The sequence below is a fragment of the Megalops cyprinoides genome, chromosome 15 (genome assembly GCF_013368585.1).
Source record: "Megalops cyprinoides isolate fMegCyp1 chromosome 15, fMegCyp1.pri, whole genome shotgun sequence".
In the NCBI taxonomy this organism is placed as follows: domain Eukaryota; kingdom Metazoa; phylum Chordata; class Actinopteri; order Elopiformes; family Megalopidae; genus Megalops; species Megalops cyprinoides.
Window position 1 is genome coordinate 17,467,953 of NC_050597.1, and position 14,665 is coordinate 17,482,617.

The following is a 14,665-nucleotide window of genomic DNA, read 5'->3' on the forward strand; positions in this document are numbered from 1 at the left end:
GAGGGTGTGTGTATTTGTGCATGCATGTGTACTCCTGTTTGTGTGTGATGATGCAGCTCAGTGCCAGCACCCTCTCAGTGTGACTGTTCTTACAGCGCCATGTTTCCCTCCCTGTTTAACACAAGCCCAAACCATTTTTAAGTGTGTTAGTTTAACAATAAATACATTAACCTTTGTATTCCCTGTTTCATTTTTGGAATACGGTTTTCATTGACGGTTGTGTTGGTCAGGGGGAAGTCAATGCTGAATGCTATATTGGTCATGTAGTTAAAACAGGTACAACATACTGTGAGTGTTTGGGCAGCTGGGAGTTAGTGTTGTGCCATTCTCAGGGATCATGAAGCGCGCATGAAGTACATGCTATATTGCTATAGCGTTTTCATGTTCCATGTATGTCCTGTGTGTGTAGTAGTGACTCTATACGTATGTGCATTTGTATAAAACCGACCACACATCTGTTACATACACACAGAAGAGAGTATGTAACACTGCCTCGTTAGTGGTCACCTGTGAAAGTAGTTTATAGAGTACAGGCATTAATGTTGGAACCAAAGAGTGTTCAAGGCAGTCCCTTTTGGCTTGTTGGGGGGGGTGAGAATGATTTCATTCTGTGTTGTGACCTGTGAACAGTTGTGCCAGTATTTTGACACTGCTTGAGTAGCATTTGTTTTATTCATTTTGACTTTTTTTCTTAATTCTTTTTTTTGATGCCACTGTGCATATTTGTGTTTTTGAGACTCCCTATCACCTCACTTATCTGAGGAAGTCCTCTGCCCACCTGTGTGTGTGTGTGTGTGTGTATGTGCCTCTGACTGTCAGAATGTCCTGTAGAAATTTTAATTCTACATCTTGTGCTTGGGACCCTTCAGAATGGTTTCAGTATAGGGCAATGGAGGCATAGCTTTCTGGTCCCCTTCTTCCCCATAAACATCTGTATGCGTCTATGCTTCTTCTGAGAATTTGCCGTACTCTTTCAGTACAAGATCCATCTGTCCAGAGGAGACTTCTCCCCACATCATTGCCTTGGGCCAGCATGTACTGTTTTCTGTGCTTTGTAGAGAGTGTCTCAGACTCAACATAAAAAAAAACTTTTTTTCTGTAGATGAAACCAGAAATAGTTTCACATAGTCACTGAATGGCTCTGAGTTTGAACATGAAATATTATACAGCTCTTGCTATGGAATTTTATGCATATTTAAATTGGGTAAACTAAATATTTCACCTGTTAGCTCAGAGGTTCCAGCATGGTCATTTATTCCTGCTCAGTGCAAAAATGTTGGTTTTGAAATGTTTGGGTGTTAAGACTCATGATTAAAATACTCTTCACAGGTAAATTTTATAAGTCTTAAATTATGTTCAGATTTAGCTCATCTTAATATCTGTGTAATTATTATTTCAAGGAAGATTTGGCTCACTTCTTATTGAATGCAAATTATATGCAAATTGAAGAGATGTACATTTTGTTCTATTTTCTCTGTTGAAAGATTCAATTTAGAGATTAAACTCGGTTGGAAGTGACTTATTTTGTATCATGTGTAAAATCAAACATTTTGGAAGGGTAAAGCTCATAATTTGAAAATCATCTGTAGGTTGAACACTATCTGTCTGAATCCTCATGAAAGGACAGCCACATGCACACAGAAACTCTCTCTCTCTCTCTCTCTCTCTCTCTCTCTCTCACACACACACACACACACACACACACACACACGCACACACACATACACACACACATACACACACATACACACACATGCGTTACAAGTTTGTGTGTATTGAATTGGGGCGATGGTGGGAGGGGTGGAGGTGTATGACCGGGTCCTGCATTGCCCTAAGTGCATATTAATATGTACCATATTCAAACACCAACAAGCAGAATTCATAACTTCTGTGCTAACACTTGGACCGCCACAAGACTGTTGGGAAACTCTGTGAAGTTGGAAAGCTTATGGGATAAACAGTGTGAGAACGTGTGCCTTGAGCGAGAGACAATGTCTTTGATCTGATCTGCGCTAATTTCTCTAACTCTGCGCAGCGACAGAACAAAACACAGCTATTTGTCTAACATAATTTCAATTGGTCTCAGTTACGGGTGGAATGTTCATGTGGAGGAGTCAATTAAATCTTCTGTGAACTTGGCAGGTGGGTTTTGTCTAAGTAGGAGATTGCAGATAATGATTTTGTTGCTATATAAATAGATATGAAACTTTTATTGATCGATAGTTCCTCCAAGCAGTCGTTCAGGAAATTTTGAACATACTGGACCAATTAAGCCAAGAACGATTTGTGAGATTGTGGGTCCAGTAAGTGGTACCACCATGTGGGAACTTGACAGACTCATGTCCACAAGGCAGTCTGTCTCTGTGTGGTGTTTGTGCAGTAATTAATCACTCCAGTTCAACTCCTGTATGGACCATGTTGATACTTAAATTGTCTATTTATACTCTGCCCAGGATGTCAAGTGCAAGAGCACTGCTTCAATGAAATGTGAAACATTTGCCTGAAAATATTCAAACAGTAAGTGGTAAAAACAAGAATTTCCTGAAAATTGTTTTCATGAATAAATGAAGTAGTAAATTAGGGTACCAGTAATTGTACCACTTAATTGTAATGTTGCTAAAATAGGTTACTGAAATCAGAACTGCATTGATTTCTGTCTGTCTCAAGACATCAGTTTACCTGTGGATCTGAAATATTAGCTCTGAAACCCCTGGGATTTCTGAACTCTGTCTCTGATCAATCTGTCCTTTTTTCAGAAGTGTGTGTGAAATGCAAGAAAAATACATGGTATTTTGCCATCAGATGGCTTCATTGAATTTGACACACGGTTAGAATCCCTCTCGTCCCTTGCTGTGTCTCCTCTCTGCTGCCACTGGCATACTCGACCCTGACTGTATTTTATTCCTCCTCAGATAATCTGCTGATCGACTACCAGTTCACCTTCAGCCTTCTGCAAGAGGACGACCATCACTACACCGCCATTAACTTTATGGCCGTGCCAGAACAGGTACACTTAGCCTCACCTGCAGTCACTCAAACCCAAATGCCAGAGCCTTCAAACGTTTACCTGCAGCAATCATTGCCAATGGTGATTGGACCCAACAGGTAATTCACTGTAGCAAGAAACTATTTGAACATTTCAGGGATCGATGATTCCAATCTTTCTCCTGCGCTGGAGTAACATTGCATTCTTATTTCTTATCTCTGCTCTGTGTGTGAAAACTGGAAACGAAATAGAGGTGGTTTCCTCTTGCATTAAAAAAGTTAAAGTCTAGAACATATTTGTTCTGCTTTGTAAAAAAAAAAAAAAAAACAGAAATGATGAATATATTTGCAAAATGGAAAATTAGGTTTTCTCCCTACTCAGATTGTTTTGTTTCTTTAATATATATTCATTTCACTATAGATTTTAATTTCCTACCAGATATTTCAATTATATTCCATTAAAAATTGGTCTTGCATTGAAGTTGGATAAATCAATTTAGATTGACAATATAACAGATATAAATCTGACTGGGTTGTGGGTATTCAGGGATAGTGGCACTCTGTTGAAAATGTCATGCTTTATAATGTTTTACTTTATTTTAGACTAATAAGAATCTGGACATGTCAATCAATGCATCAAACAACTTCAATCTCAACATCACCTGGTCCTTGGGCTCTACAGGTAAAGTCTCCACCCTTCTTTTTAGGTGATGTGTAAAGAACATACATTTGTGTGTGGAAGTGTGTGTGTGTGTGTGTGTGTGTGTGTGTGCAAGACAAAGAGATCTGCACAGACAAGAGAAACTGTGCCATGCCTAACAGTAGTGTACACACTATCAGAGTCAGATTATCAGAGTAATGTCGCATCGGCAGTGTTTGACATACCCATAAAGCACTGGGGTCACTATTTTTGGGGCAGGTCTGCAGTATGAAATGAATCCAGTCTTACTTTGTTCACTATAATTGTATTTCTGTAGATTCATAGTACCGATGACTCTGCTCCAATCAAGCCTCATTCCATACAGAGATCATTTATTACCAATCACACGTTAATTGTGTTTAATACACTGTGCATCCTGTATCATATACTCTCTGACAGAAACATATAGAATTTTGGTATAGCTCATTCTCTTCTCAGTAATGAAGGGGTCACTTGGCTGTTAAAATGGGTTCCACACATAAAATCATGTTGCCCAAAGGAGATGGTTCCATTAATATTTTGGGCTGCAGTCCTTTGCCAAAAAATTTCCCTCTGAGAATACTTCTCTCAACAAAAGAGGAGCCGCAGTTCTGAATTCCAGCACCGGAGCATTTTGAAGTGTGGTGATTTTAATTAAGATAAACGTTCACACGTAGCACTGTCTCAGGCTGAGACTTCCACATCTTTGTTTCAGAAATGCGAATAGGAATGAAAATTTGGAGGACTGAATACATGTGCAGAACAATTAGAATATTTCAAATTGCTCTGATAGGGGGGACAATGTAATCATTACTCATGCAGTGTCAATCTCTGTAGTATATACAATGTTCCATCATTTCTAAAACAGACATAAAATTATACCATGCTCTATCATAAAGTAATGGCAGCAGAAGTGTTTGTATTGTTTGAAACTTACTGTAGACACAAAATGCCAAGGACATTTAGAAAGTGTTTTTTGCCCCATTGGTTGGTTAAAAGTTACTTCTGACTCATTTCCATCATCCTTTATCGTCTGAGCAAATTAAATTAAAACCTGAAATAATGTAAACATGGTTATAGAAACCGTGATAACTATATGTGGGATGAAGTGATTCATATTCAGAGTTCGTTTTTACCCCTGCTGACCTTGACTGTATTACTGCTGAGTCACACTGAACTCTGACCGCTAAACTCTCTTCCCATGTGCCATATATGCAGCTGGGACTATATCAGGTGAGGAGATCCCCATCATCTCCAAGACCAACATCAAAGACTACAGAGACAGCTTCTCCTGCGAGAAATTCAGTTTCCGCACCAACTCCAACATCACCTTCTACGTGTACGTCAGCAACTTCTCCTGGCCAATCAAGATTCAGGTGAGAGCCATGTGACTTAATGTCCATGCCATGGTTTGTGGCACCCAGGGTATTTAAAAACCACTACTTGCGCATGATCTGACTTGCACCGTGCATTTCTGCTGTGTTCCTTCTTCTGGTGTAGATACTTTAAACTATAAATCCCATCTGATCTCATCCTATCTGTCTTTACTAAAAAATAAATTCCAGCCTGTTTCTTTAAGGATTAAAACAACACTGAGCAGAAACCATTATGAAATTTATTTTTCACAGCAGAATCACATGTAATGATCCATGAGTTTTCAGTGTCTCTCTATTGATCATTCAAATAGCATGGCTTTAAAACTATAACAGTCGAACAACATATTCATAGTTTAACGTTATGATCCATAAAATTAAACTTGAATTAAGTAGTAATATATTACGTTGACAGATACATAGGGTATTACAGTTAAGTGTGATAAAATGGGGTGAAAGAGAAGACTGAACATTTCTGTTTAATTGAAACTGAAGTCCTGAAATGTAGATCTGTCACTGACTGATTTTGTAATAAGAAAGTGTCGTCTTTGGGAAAGCATGTTACTGAGACAAACTTGGGTTCGTTATTGTGGGGCACCTACCCTGAAATCATTTACATTTCTCACAGATAGGAGAAGGCCCATGCTGGAAACCTTCAAAATCGAAAACCACTTTGGTCCAAACTTCTAATGCATCTTTGAACTGTCGCTCACATGGCCATGACTTTTAAGTCACACATTTTTTCCCTTGCTTGTGTTCAGCTAGTGCTGACAAAATGTACCAAATTCATACCCCTATTCCTTTCTCAAGAACCAAAAGAATACTTTTTTATGTGTGGGCACGAGGGAGGCAGCGGAATTACAGAACGGGAAAACAAGTAAACGCATTTCCAGCCACATTTAAAGAATTAGTTTTTGTGAAGTGCATTGACCTGTAGTTTGCTCTGATGCCTTGTGTATTGATCAGAAGTTCCTGGGTTCCAGTAACGACCCTATTCCTGAGCGCCGTATAGACGGAGGAAATGTGAGATTTTAATTACCATGACGTGCCACTTCCCACAGACATATATAGGATCTCTGTAATGCTGAGCTGGCTGATTTGACTTTGTTTTCGACCTTGAGCAGATGAAGTGAGGATGATGATGACGGTTATGATGATAATGATTATGATGATGAACATTTCAGCAAATGTTAAAACCTGTATAAACATCATTAAAATTGTGATGTTTTGACCATTGAAATGAAGACTCCAGACTGTGTGACATTATACTTATTATTGGACACAATTGGACACACAGCATTTTCTCCATTGCCGCATTTTGAGGTCCTCACCCTGTTGCCCTTGGTAAACATTTTCATCCAAATAATCACTGAAATGCATTGTGTTTTTCAATCATGAGGTGGCTTAATATCTGTGAAATTCTCCTTGAAACTATTCTAGATAGCTTGAGGTGAAAACCTCAAGTACCCCTCTGTATTGTAATGTGACAGAGAAAGGTACACAACTGTGCAAGACTGTGAGCCAAAAGAAAAGCAAGATGCTTCTTTTTGAAATGGTAGCCCACAGATTTAACTGCAGATGGGTGGATGAGATTTGGTCTTTCACTGCCTGACGTGTGCTCTGTGTGTGACGACAGAGGGGAGATTCCTGTCTAGATAACCATATTTATCATTGGACTACTGTTGCTAACTCATTTTCTGCTTCTCTCATGTACCTCTGAAAATGCCAATAACTTTGCCTGCCTGCCTGCCTGCCTGCACACACGCGCATGCAGTAAACGTTTAAGTGGGTGAATTCCAGTTTTGGTGAGACATTCTACGCTCCAGTTTTACTTGAAATAATTAGGAATCCTTGTTAGAAGCACCCTGTAGAGAAGCTCCGCTGTGTTGTCACAGATGTGTTAATATCAGAGGTAATCCCCATGGAGTGTTTATGTGGCAAGATGATGTTTCTGGAAACTGAAAGTTATTCATGAATAAAGCAATCCTGAGGTTTGCAGGAACATTTGAGCCAAGTCTGTCGGATAGACTAGGGTCTTGCTGTTGCCCCTTTGAGGTTACAGGTCAAATAATCCAGGTCACTTTGCTGTCACCTTGGCAGTGCTGTTGGTCAGCTGATCCAGCTTGGTCAGTGGAGACTGGAAAGAGCCCACTTTATTTAATGTGGGGAAACAGAGGAGTAGTGAGTGACACTGTCCTTCATCTTGAAACCAAAGCTTTGTCATTAATCTTATTACTCATCCAATCATTACATATTGTGTAGCTAATAATGTGATGCGGTTTGGCCCTGAGGTAAGTGGCAGGATTCAGTTTCTCAGGGTCACAGTATTTGCAGGAGATCCCAGCTCGACCTTCAGTTACCCTCTTTGCCTGTCTTCTGTGTCTCCTTCTTTGGTGACCGTGGACAGTCGTCCTCTCTGACATTTTGAAAGTGACAGTGACAGAGATGGTGTCAGAAATGCCCGTGAGAGAGATCGCTCTCGCCGAGGAAAGATAAGCCTGCGTGTTCACTCCTCAGGGTTTAATCTGATCACAAACCTCACAAACATCCATTTTCTTACACATTGAAAGACAGCACAGCTAAAGCTCTGCGGGTCAGTTAAACATGGTGAAGAATGCGGTTTTATTTTTTGCACCGGCGGGTGGGGTGTGGAGTAGCGAGCGAGCAGGGACTGTGAGTGAGAGAGCGGGCAGCAGCTCTGCTCACTCTTCTCATCACCTCACTCATTTTCAGTTGCCTAAATACTGAAAGCACAAAATTGGCATGACATATCACACCGCTCCTAACAGAGAACATTTTGGCAGAGTGCTCTCGGGGAGTGACTCTTCTGAATGACAGCCCCCCCCCCCCCCCCCCCTTGTGTTTTTCTGAGTGTCCCGCCTTGAGCCTGGTGACATCACTCAGGCACAGAGGGCTGGTTGTAGGGAGGATGCGCAGAGTAGTAATTGCCTGTCCTTGCGGAACAGATTTAGATCCAGCCCGACATTGTGACCTTGCACCTTGTTTCAGCTGCTGTCGTGACGTCACACTTCAGTGAGATGCTGGTATTTACACAGGCATTTTTTATTTTACAGAGTAAGATTAGTTCAAGCTGTCAGGAAGGGCTGCTGAAGACATGATAGAGTTTCACCAAACAGAGTCACTTATGCCCATATTTAATAGGACTGACGATTATGGTCAGCTCATTTAACCCGTACCACCAATCAGCCTTTTTTCTCCAGTTCAGTATGGGGGAGGGTATGACTGTCGCAAGGCTTCTCTCTGGCACCCAACATGAGCACAAGTATAAGAGTAATACCCCCCCCCCCAAAGTAAAAATTAATTAAAAAGCACCAGCATGAGGAGCGTAGATATTGTCCCAGAATGTTGTCTCTGATTTAGCTCTATTTTCCTTTTTACACCTGAGAGCAGTTCTGTGAATTAAATAAATTTCTATAGATTAGCTATGCGGTTCTCTGACTCTATTAGCGTAAACATATTTTATTAGATTTAGCAACTGAAAGTCACTTATTTACTCAGCAAGCAGACATCATTAAATCAAATGTCTTTTGTAATTTAATTGGTTGCATGCTCTGTGTCCTGTATTTCAGCAGTTACTCATATTTATGCACTAAAGTGACAAAATGTCTTGTATTGAACAAAGGTAATTTGAAACATAAAATATGGCTAACTGGCCTCTCAGAACTGATCTTCCACATATTCCACATGTAACAGGAGAGCAGTGTGAAGTACTTGCTTTTGCAGAATGTGAGAAACCCTGTCTTTCACTGTGCTTTTACTAGTCTATAGTGGATGTTCATTGTTAGTTTGGGTGCTTGAGGGCTATTTTGGAGAGGGGGCTATCAGCTTTGTGCCAGAAAAGGTCGGGCAGGACAATCTGAGATCCCCCAACACTGACCACAGATATGTGTGTGTGTGTGTGTGTGTGTGTGTGTGTGTGTGTGTGTGTGTGTGTGTGTGTGTGTGCACAGGCTTTATAGTAGATCAGCTTTTACATGTGTGGAATTTAATTTTCATCATTTGAATTGCCCTGATGTACAGATAATACTCTCAATCAATTTCGGCCTGTCCTAGGAATCACTCCTCCACACTCATTACACGGTGTCCCATGATGCACCTGTGCTCAATCTGCTGACATCCGCTAAAACAGCGCAGATGAAAACAACAGGCAGAAAATCCCAAAACACTGATCAGGATGTGATCGTTAATGATGAAAGACTATTTTTGGACACATTAATGGAAATCCACAATGGTGAAATCTTGTCTGAGATAAATGTTTCCAATAAAGTGCTAATGGCCCTTTCTGGGAAATGAGAGGAATGAATTCTGAGTTTCAGGAGGGGTATCGTAGTGCAGAGATTGGAGCCACGCAGGCAGGTCCCAGGCTACGTAACACTGTTGGCTCAGGCCGTCTGTCACTGCGACCCCCAAACATGTGGGAAAATGGGCCCAGGCCCTGTGGCGTTATCTGCAAAGTTAAAGTAAAATTTAAGTCATAAGAAAAACCTGTTCTGTATTATAATCATATCAAATTCTATGTGCATGTGCTGTGATCATCATGAAAATCTTTTTTCAGGGAAAACATTCTGTTTTCGCCCTGAGGCTTGCAGTGTCCTTGACCGTTCACTGCTTTTCAAGTGAGATGAAGGACACAGAGTGCGCATATGGGCAGATGTGTACACATACAGGGAAAAACCTTGCTGTCAAGTGATAACTCTAACATATATTACTGGTTGCCTTCAGAATGAAGCTGGAATGGAAAGCAGTTTGCCGTGTTACGTTGCCTTCATTTCTGTATAACCCCACTTTTCCTCACTGGGTTTCTAAAAGAGAGCTTATCTAAAAGGGAGATTGCAATGTTGATGCTTGTGTGTGTATGTGTGCGTGTGCATGTATGAGCGTGTGTGGAATATCCTAGGCTAATTTATGTTTCTATGATTGTGCATTTCAATGGACAGCAGGCACTGCTTGGCTGCTTACAAAGAGAATCATTCATATTTGCAGAGCTGAGGATCTGTTCTCAGGTGGTACAATATTCTGAGTTGCACTGAAAGACTGAGGGCCAAGGATGGGTTTGAGGCTTCCCTATGGCCACCCATCTCTGCCTGTGGCATTCTGTGGTCATTAGGGTCCCTCATGAATATGATAATTCATGCTAATGAGCAGTCTGTAGAAGCAGCTGTTCCACATGCATCCTCATATCCTGAGCTATTTCCTGTCCCTCAGTTAACTAACCTTTGTACTTGACAGAGCCTGAACTTGTCTTCTTCACAGTTAACTAAATCCTCCACCTGACACTCACATTAAATGCTCGTGCCCTTCTTTTGACTTCATTCAGCTGATGTAGTTTCTTTTGTTAATTTTTTTTTTTATTAACAGTTATACAGTTTTATAAAAATGGTCTTGGTCTTTACAGTGAATTCAAAGAGTGAAAAAGCATCAGATGCACACATTGAATAGTACATTGGATAATGCATTCATTTATTTTTTCCCCTTCTTGTGCTCTGTGGTTTGGGTTGGAGTATACTTGGAGCATGCGGTGCACCACATGTGATGGCGTGTGCACTGAAGTATGTGATGTGTATGCAGCAGTTCAGTCTTTGCTCTTCTCTCTCAGTCCAGGCTGACACCGTGGGAACTGTGAGTCTGCCTGGACTATTCTGAGGCATGATCTACAGAGAGGAGTCCCGGGGGCACAAAACCATGCCACCCTCCACTAATAACTCACTAATGTCTAAAAGGTTTATATGGGGAAAAAACACCCAGAGAAATCACAGTGCTTGCAGTTTGTGTTACTTTTATTTTCTGTTGGAGTCCCTTAATGGACTCAAGAATGTGCAGGAATTTGTGCAAAGCTACACAGAGTGGGGTGGGGTTGGGGGGGGGAGGGGGTGTGTCAAAGTGCTGACTTTTCGAAAAATCCCCCTTTTGTGATGGAAGAAATCTTTATGGGGAAGTGACCGGACCGTAAGGAGAGTTATGTGACTTATTTGCGTGTGCATATCTTTGAGTGGAGGCTGGCGCTGCTGCAGCACCACGGCTCTCGCCCTGTGAGAACGCTGGGCGTCTGCTCTATTGATTACTCTGATGCTCCTCACTGCAGCTGTTGTAAATTGAAGGGCTCCTGCACCAGTGTCGGGGGAGGGATGCTGGGAAATGCACAGCGCGCCACTGCAGCTTTCTCCAGATCACCCTCTAATGGCCAGTCCCTTCGGAAATCCAGTGTTTTTCCCTGGCTGTGTTCGTATGTGTTTTCTTCTGACATTCAGTTTTTGAACATAAAGACTTTTTGTGTTATGTTCAAAGGTTTTGTCAGGATAGGTTATGGATGTATTATACTGACCTTGTGCAAACAGCAGTAATACCAGCTCTTCCAATGAGGCATCTCCTCATCTCCTCTTTTCTCCTCTCCTTTTTATGTGGGAATACAAATATAGGTTCCACTAATAGTTTGAGCTATGCTGGAGGCTGTGGGAAAGTCTGGGAAATCAATTATGCGTGCGCTATAATCCAATTATTCTCAACATCTTTACTTTGGAGACGAGGTCTTCTGTGGAGGATTACCTGAAGGGAGAGAGTTTAGCTGCGGCAGGAGAGACACGTGGATCTGTGTGTTAAACTACTGTATTGGGTCAGATGAAACACAGGGAGAGAAATTGTCCACCTTTTCACAGGTTACCCAAATATTAATGCACCGAGACGTTCCTGATGTGTGGTTAGAATGCTGGTGTCTTCGGCCCTCTATTAGGATGATGGATATGCCACCTGCCAAGCTGTGAGTTGGCAGGATACTACCATACCTATACGTGACTGAGAGTTAAAGACTTTTCAGGGTTTTCCTACAGAAATAACCAATATGGCTCTAAGGTCTGAGACCTTACAAACAAATGCTGTGCCATCTAACCTGATTTGCAAGCCGCTGTTTGCCTTTACTGGTTCTGTTTACTGAACGGATATTCAGCTGAGTGTGATGTTGAAAAATTCCTCCTCTGTGATTCCTGAAGTCTCATTATGAAAATTCATCAGTGGAGCATGGCCAAATACAAAGCATCTGTAGCTATCACAACAACATGGACAGCACTGGAACCTTCTAGATGTACGAAGTAGGGATGACAGCAGGGGCATGGAGCTGAGTATGTCTTCAGTAAATAAGATATCTGTGGACTTCTGTTGAATGCACCAGTGAAGCTCCTTGACACAGTAACTCCAGAAGGGCATATGACGGAGTAACAGGATGTATGAGAGGTACAATTGCAGGTGCTGTAGGTTGCCCTGGATAATCCGGATTGTAAAGTAAACAAATTTGGTAAGAGCTGAGCAATCAGAAAGCATGCATAAAAGCCACTCTTCTGCACAGTGAAAGATGGACAGATGAATCCAAACAGAGATGTAAATACAGTCAGTGCTGGAAAGATTGCTTCCGCACTGTTCAGTGTTGCTAAGTACTGTACCTGCTCCGTTGATTGTGATTGTGATTTTGAAACCACCCTGTGTTTTCCCCGCACACAGGAAAGGATTTGTTTATCTTATGAGGAACAACATTTCAGGCCTATAATCTGGAAACAAAATTGTGACCCCCTTCCTGGAAATAAACTAATCTAGATCTATTTTGGAACATCTGGTTGCTAGCTCAAAATTGTGCAGCAGAACATTTTGATTACATCACCATTCAACTATCAGCTGTGATATACCTCATGGATGATAAAGAGATCGTCCACAAAATATTATAATGTTGTCAGATGTGGCCTTGTTATGTATTTGTATGGTTTATGTAATGGCATTAGAACTTTATATGTAGTGGTGGCTTTACCCATTAGTCAACCTTCTGGCCCTGCTTACTGTGGATAGAAGAATGGATAGGTGCTGGTTAGTTTGGTTGTGTTAGCAGGGGAGTGGTCCTATGTGTGCCTGTGGGTTGGAGTGTGTGGGGCTATTGTTTAGAGTGAGAGCCTCTCTATTGTCTCCTTCCCTCTCTTTCTCTCATCCCTCTTCTCACACTCCTTCTCCGTCTTTCTCTCTCTGAGTAGATCTCTTCCCCCTGGGTGTCTGCAGTGGTCAGGAGAGTCCCTGCTATTTTCATGTCTTGTTAGTGCACATTTTGGCTAAGGCATTTCTTTTAGCGCTGACTGATTCCTGGTGGTGACAAGAACGAGGACTTCTGACTTGGAGTCAGGTTGTCTTTGGCAGAAAAGAGTGAATAGGTTTTCATTATCACCCACAACAGATTTCTGTTGTCAACACCACTCCTGTCACCTAGTTTCTCTTCCTGAAGGAAACACTGTTAAAAAAAAACATGCCAAAAAGTCTCTTGATCTGTATTGTCTTATGACAGTGATTGTGGTGATTTTATTCTTTTCCCAATTATTGTTTTTTTTCTGAGTTTATTCATTGCAAACATGCAACTTGCATAGCCTCTCTGGGGTTCTCTAATCAGCTGGATGATACAGCACATTGAGGTTTTGAAATGTGTGAGAGAAAGGCCTTCTCCTGTCTCTCCCCTCCAAAGAGCTGTTTACTAGGTGGGGTGGGTTGTGATAATGGCATGATAGTATGGCTGTTAATAGGGGCCAAAAAATGGTCTCAGCAGAAATGAGGTCTGAGCAGAAATAGGCTGATATTGCAGATATCTAAATGCACTTGAGAAGAAAGTCCACATCTTTATGATAAAACTGTCTTGATGACCTAGTGGGGTTTTGTATAACACCCTTTCGCCCTTTCTTCCCCGACAGATTGCATTCTCCCAGCACAACAGCATCATGGACCTGGTCCAGTTCTTTGTGACATTTTTCAGGTGAGACAAATGTGTCCATGTCATTTACAGTGGTTGATTTTATGATTGTTTAAATGTATTCAGATGTAACCATTTTCTCTCCATAGAAAAATGTTGAATTCAGTGCTGGTAAATTTTTCTTTTCATTGGGTTGATGCTGAGATGGGCAGGTGTTAGTTTTGGGTTTTTAAAATTCCATGTTATTATCTTATCATTGCTCAGGGATTCTCTAGGGATCTGTTCTCTTTAAAGTGAAGCCCACTTAATTATTTTATGATTAGTTTGTTTGCTACCTCTTCAATTTTTGAATAAATTGCTTTGTAGTTGAACCCAGTCTTATGATTCATTTTTCCCTGTGGATGAAAAAGTCCTACCTATTTTTGTGACTTTGAAATTAGATGATACAGACAATACAACTAGGATATTGAAGTTTGTATTTGGTCTGCATGCGAGTGGACTTTTGTTCACCTTCGTGGAGTGTAGTGCATCTAACAGTCGCACCAAAAACCTTCATCAGACCCCCCAGCCTCCTTGCTTTGCAGCTCATCTTGAATTCATGCTATCCAGTTGTTGACTCTGCTGTTAACATTGGCTGCCCTCCCGACCAGTTGTGTCTGACTCAGTTCTGATTAATGTAAAAAAGAGTCCCTTTCTTTTAATAAAAAATCCTCCCTGGGTACATTTTTGTACTGTATTTTAACCCAACAATGTCCTTCTTTCCTGAAGAGATGCAAATCTTCAGCTACAGCACCAGCTGAAAAGTATAGTTTTCTGTGGATTAATATTAGGTGGTGTAAGGCCCGTATGGTGTTATTTGCCAGGTCAGTGCTTATCTGGGTGTGATCTTTATTTTGACTT

At 41.2% G+C, this 14,665-nt stretch overlaps 1 protein-coding gene across 1 annotated transcript in view; it reads left to right on the forward strand.

The window, feature by feature from the left end:
* Window positions 1-14,665, forward strand: part of LOC118789878 (attractin-like protein 1) — a 177,415-nt gene that overhangs the window by 77,870 nt on the left and 84,880 nt on the right. Inside the window, exons 23-26 of the mRNA XM_036546598.1 lie at window positions 2,913-3,007; window positions 3,589-3,667; window positions 4,883-5,040; window positions 13,767-13,828. Coding sequence (XP_036402491.1) covers window positions 2,913-3,007; window positions 3,589-3,667; window positions 4,883-5,040; window positions 13,767-13,828 — 394 coding nt within the window. The remainder of the gene's footprint in view (window positions 1-2,912; window positions 3,008-3,588; window positions 3,668-4,882; window positions 5,041-13,766; window positions 13,829-14,665) is intronic.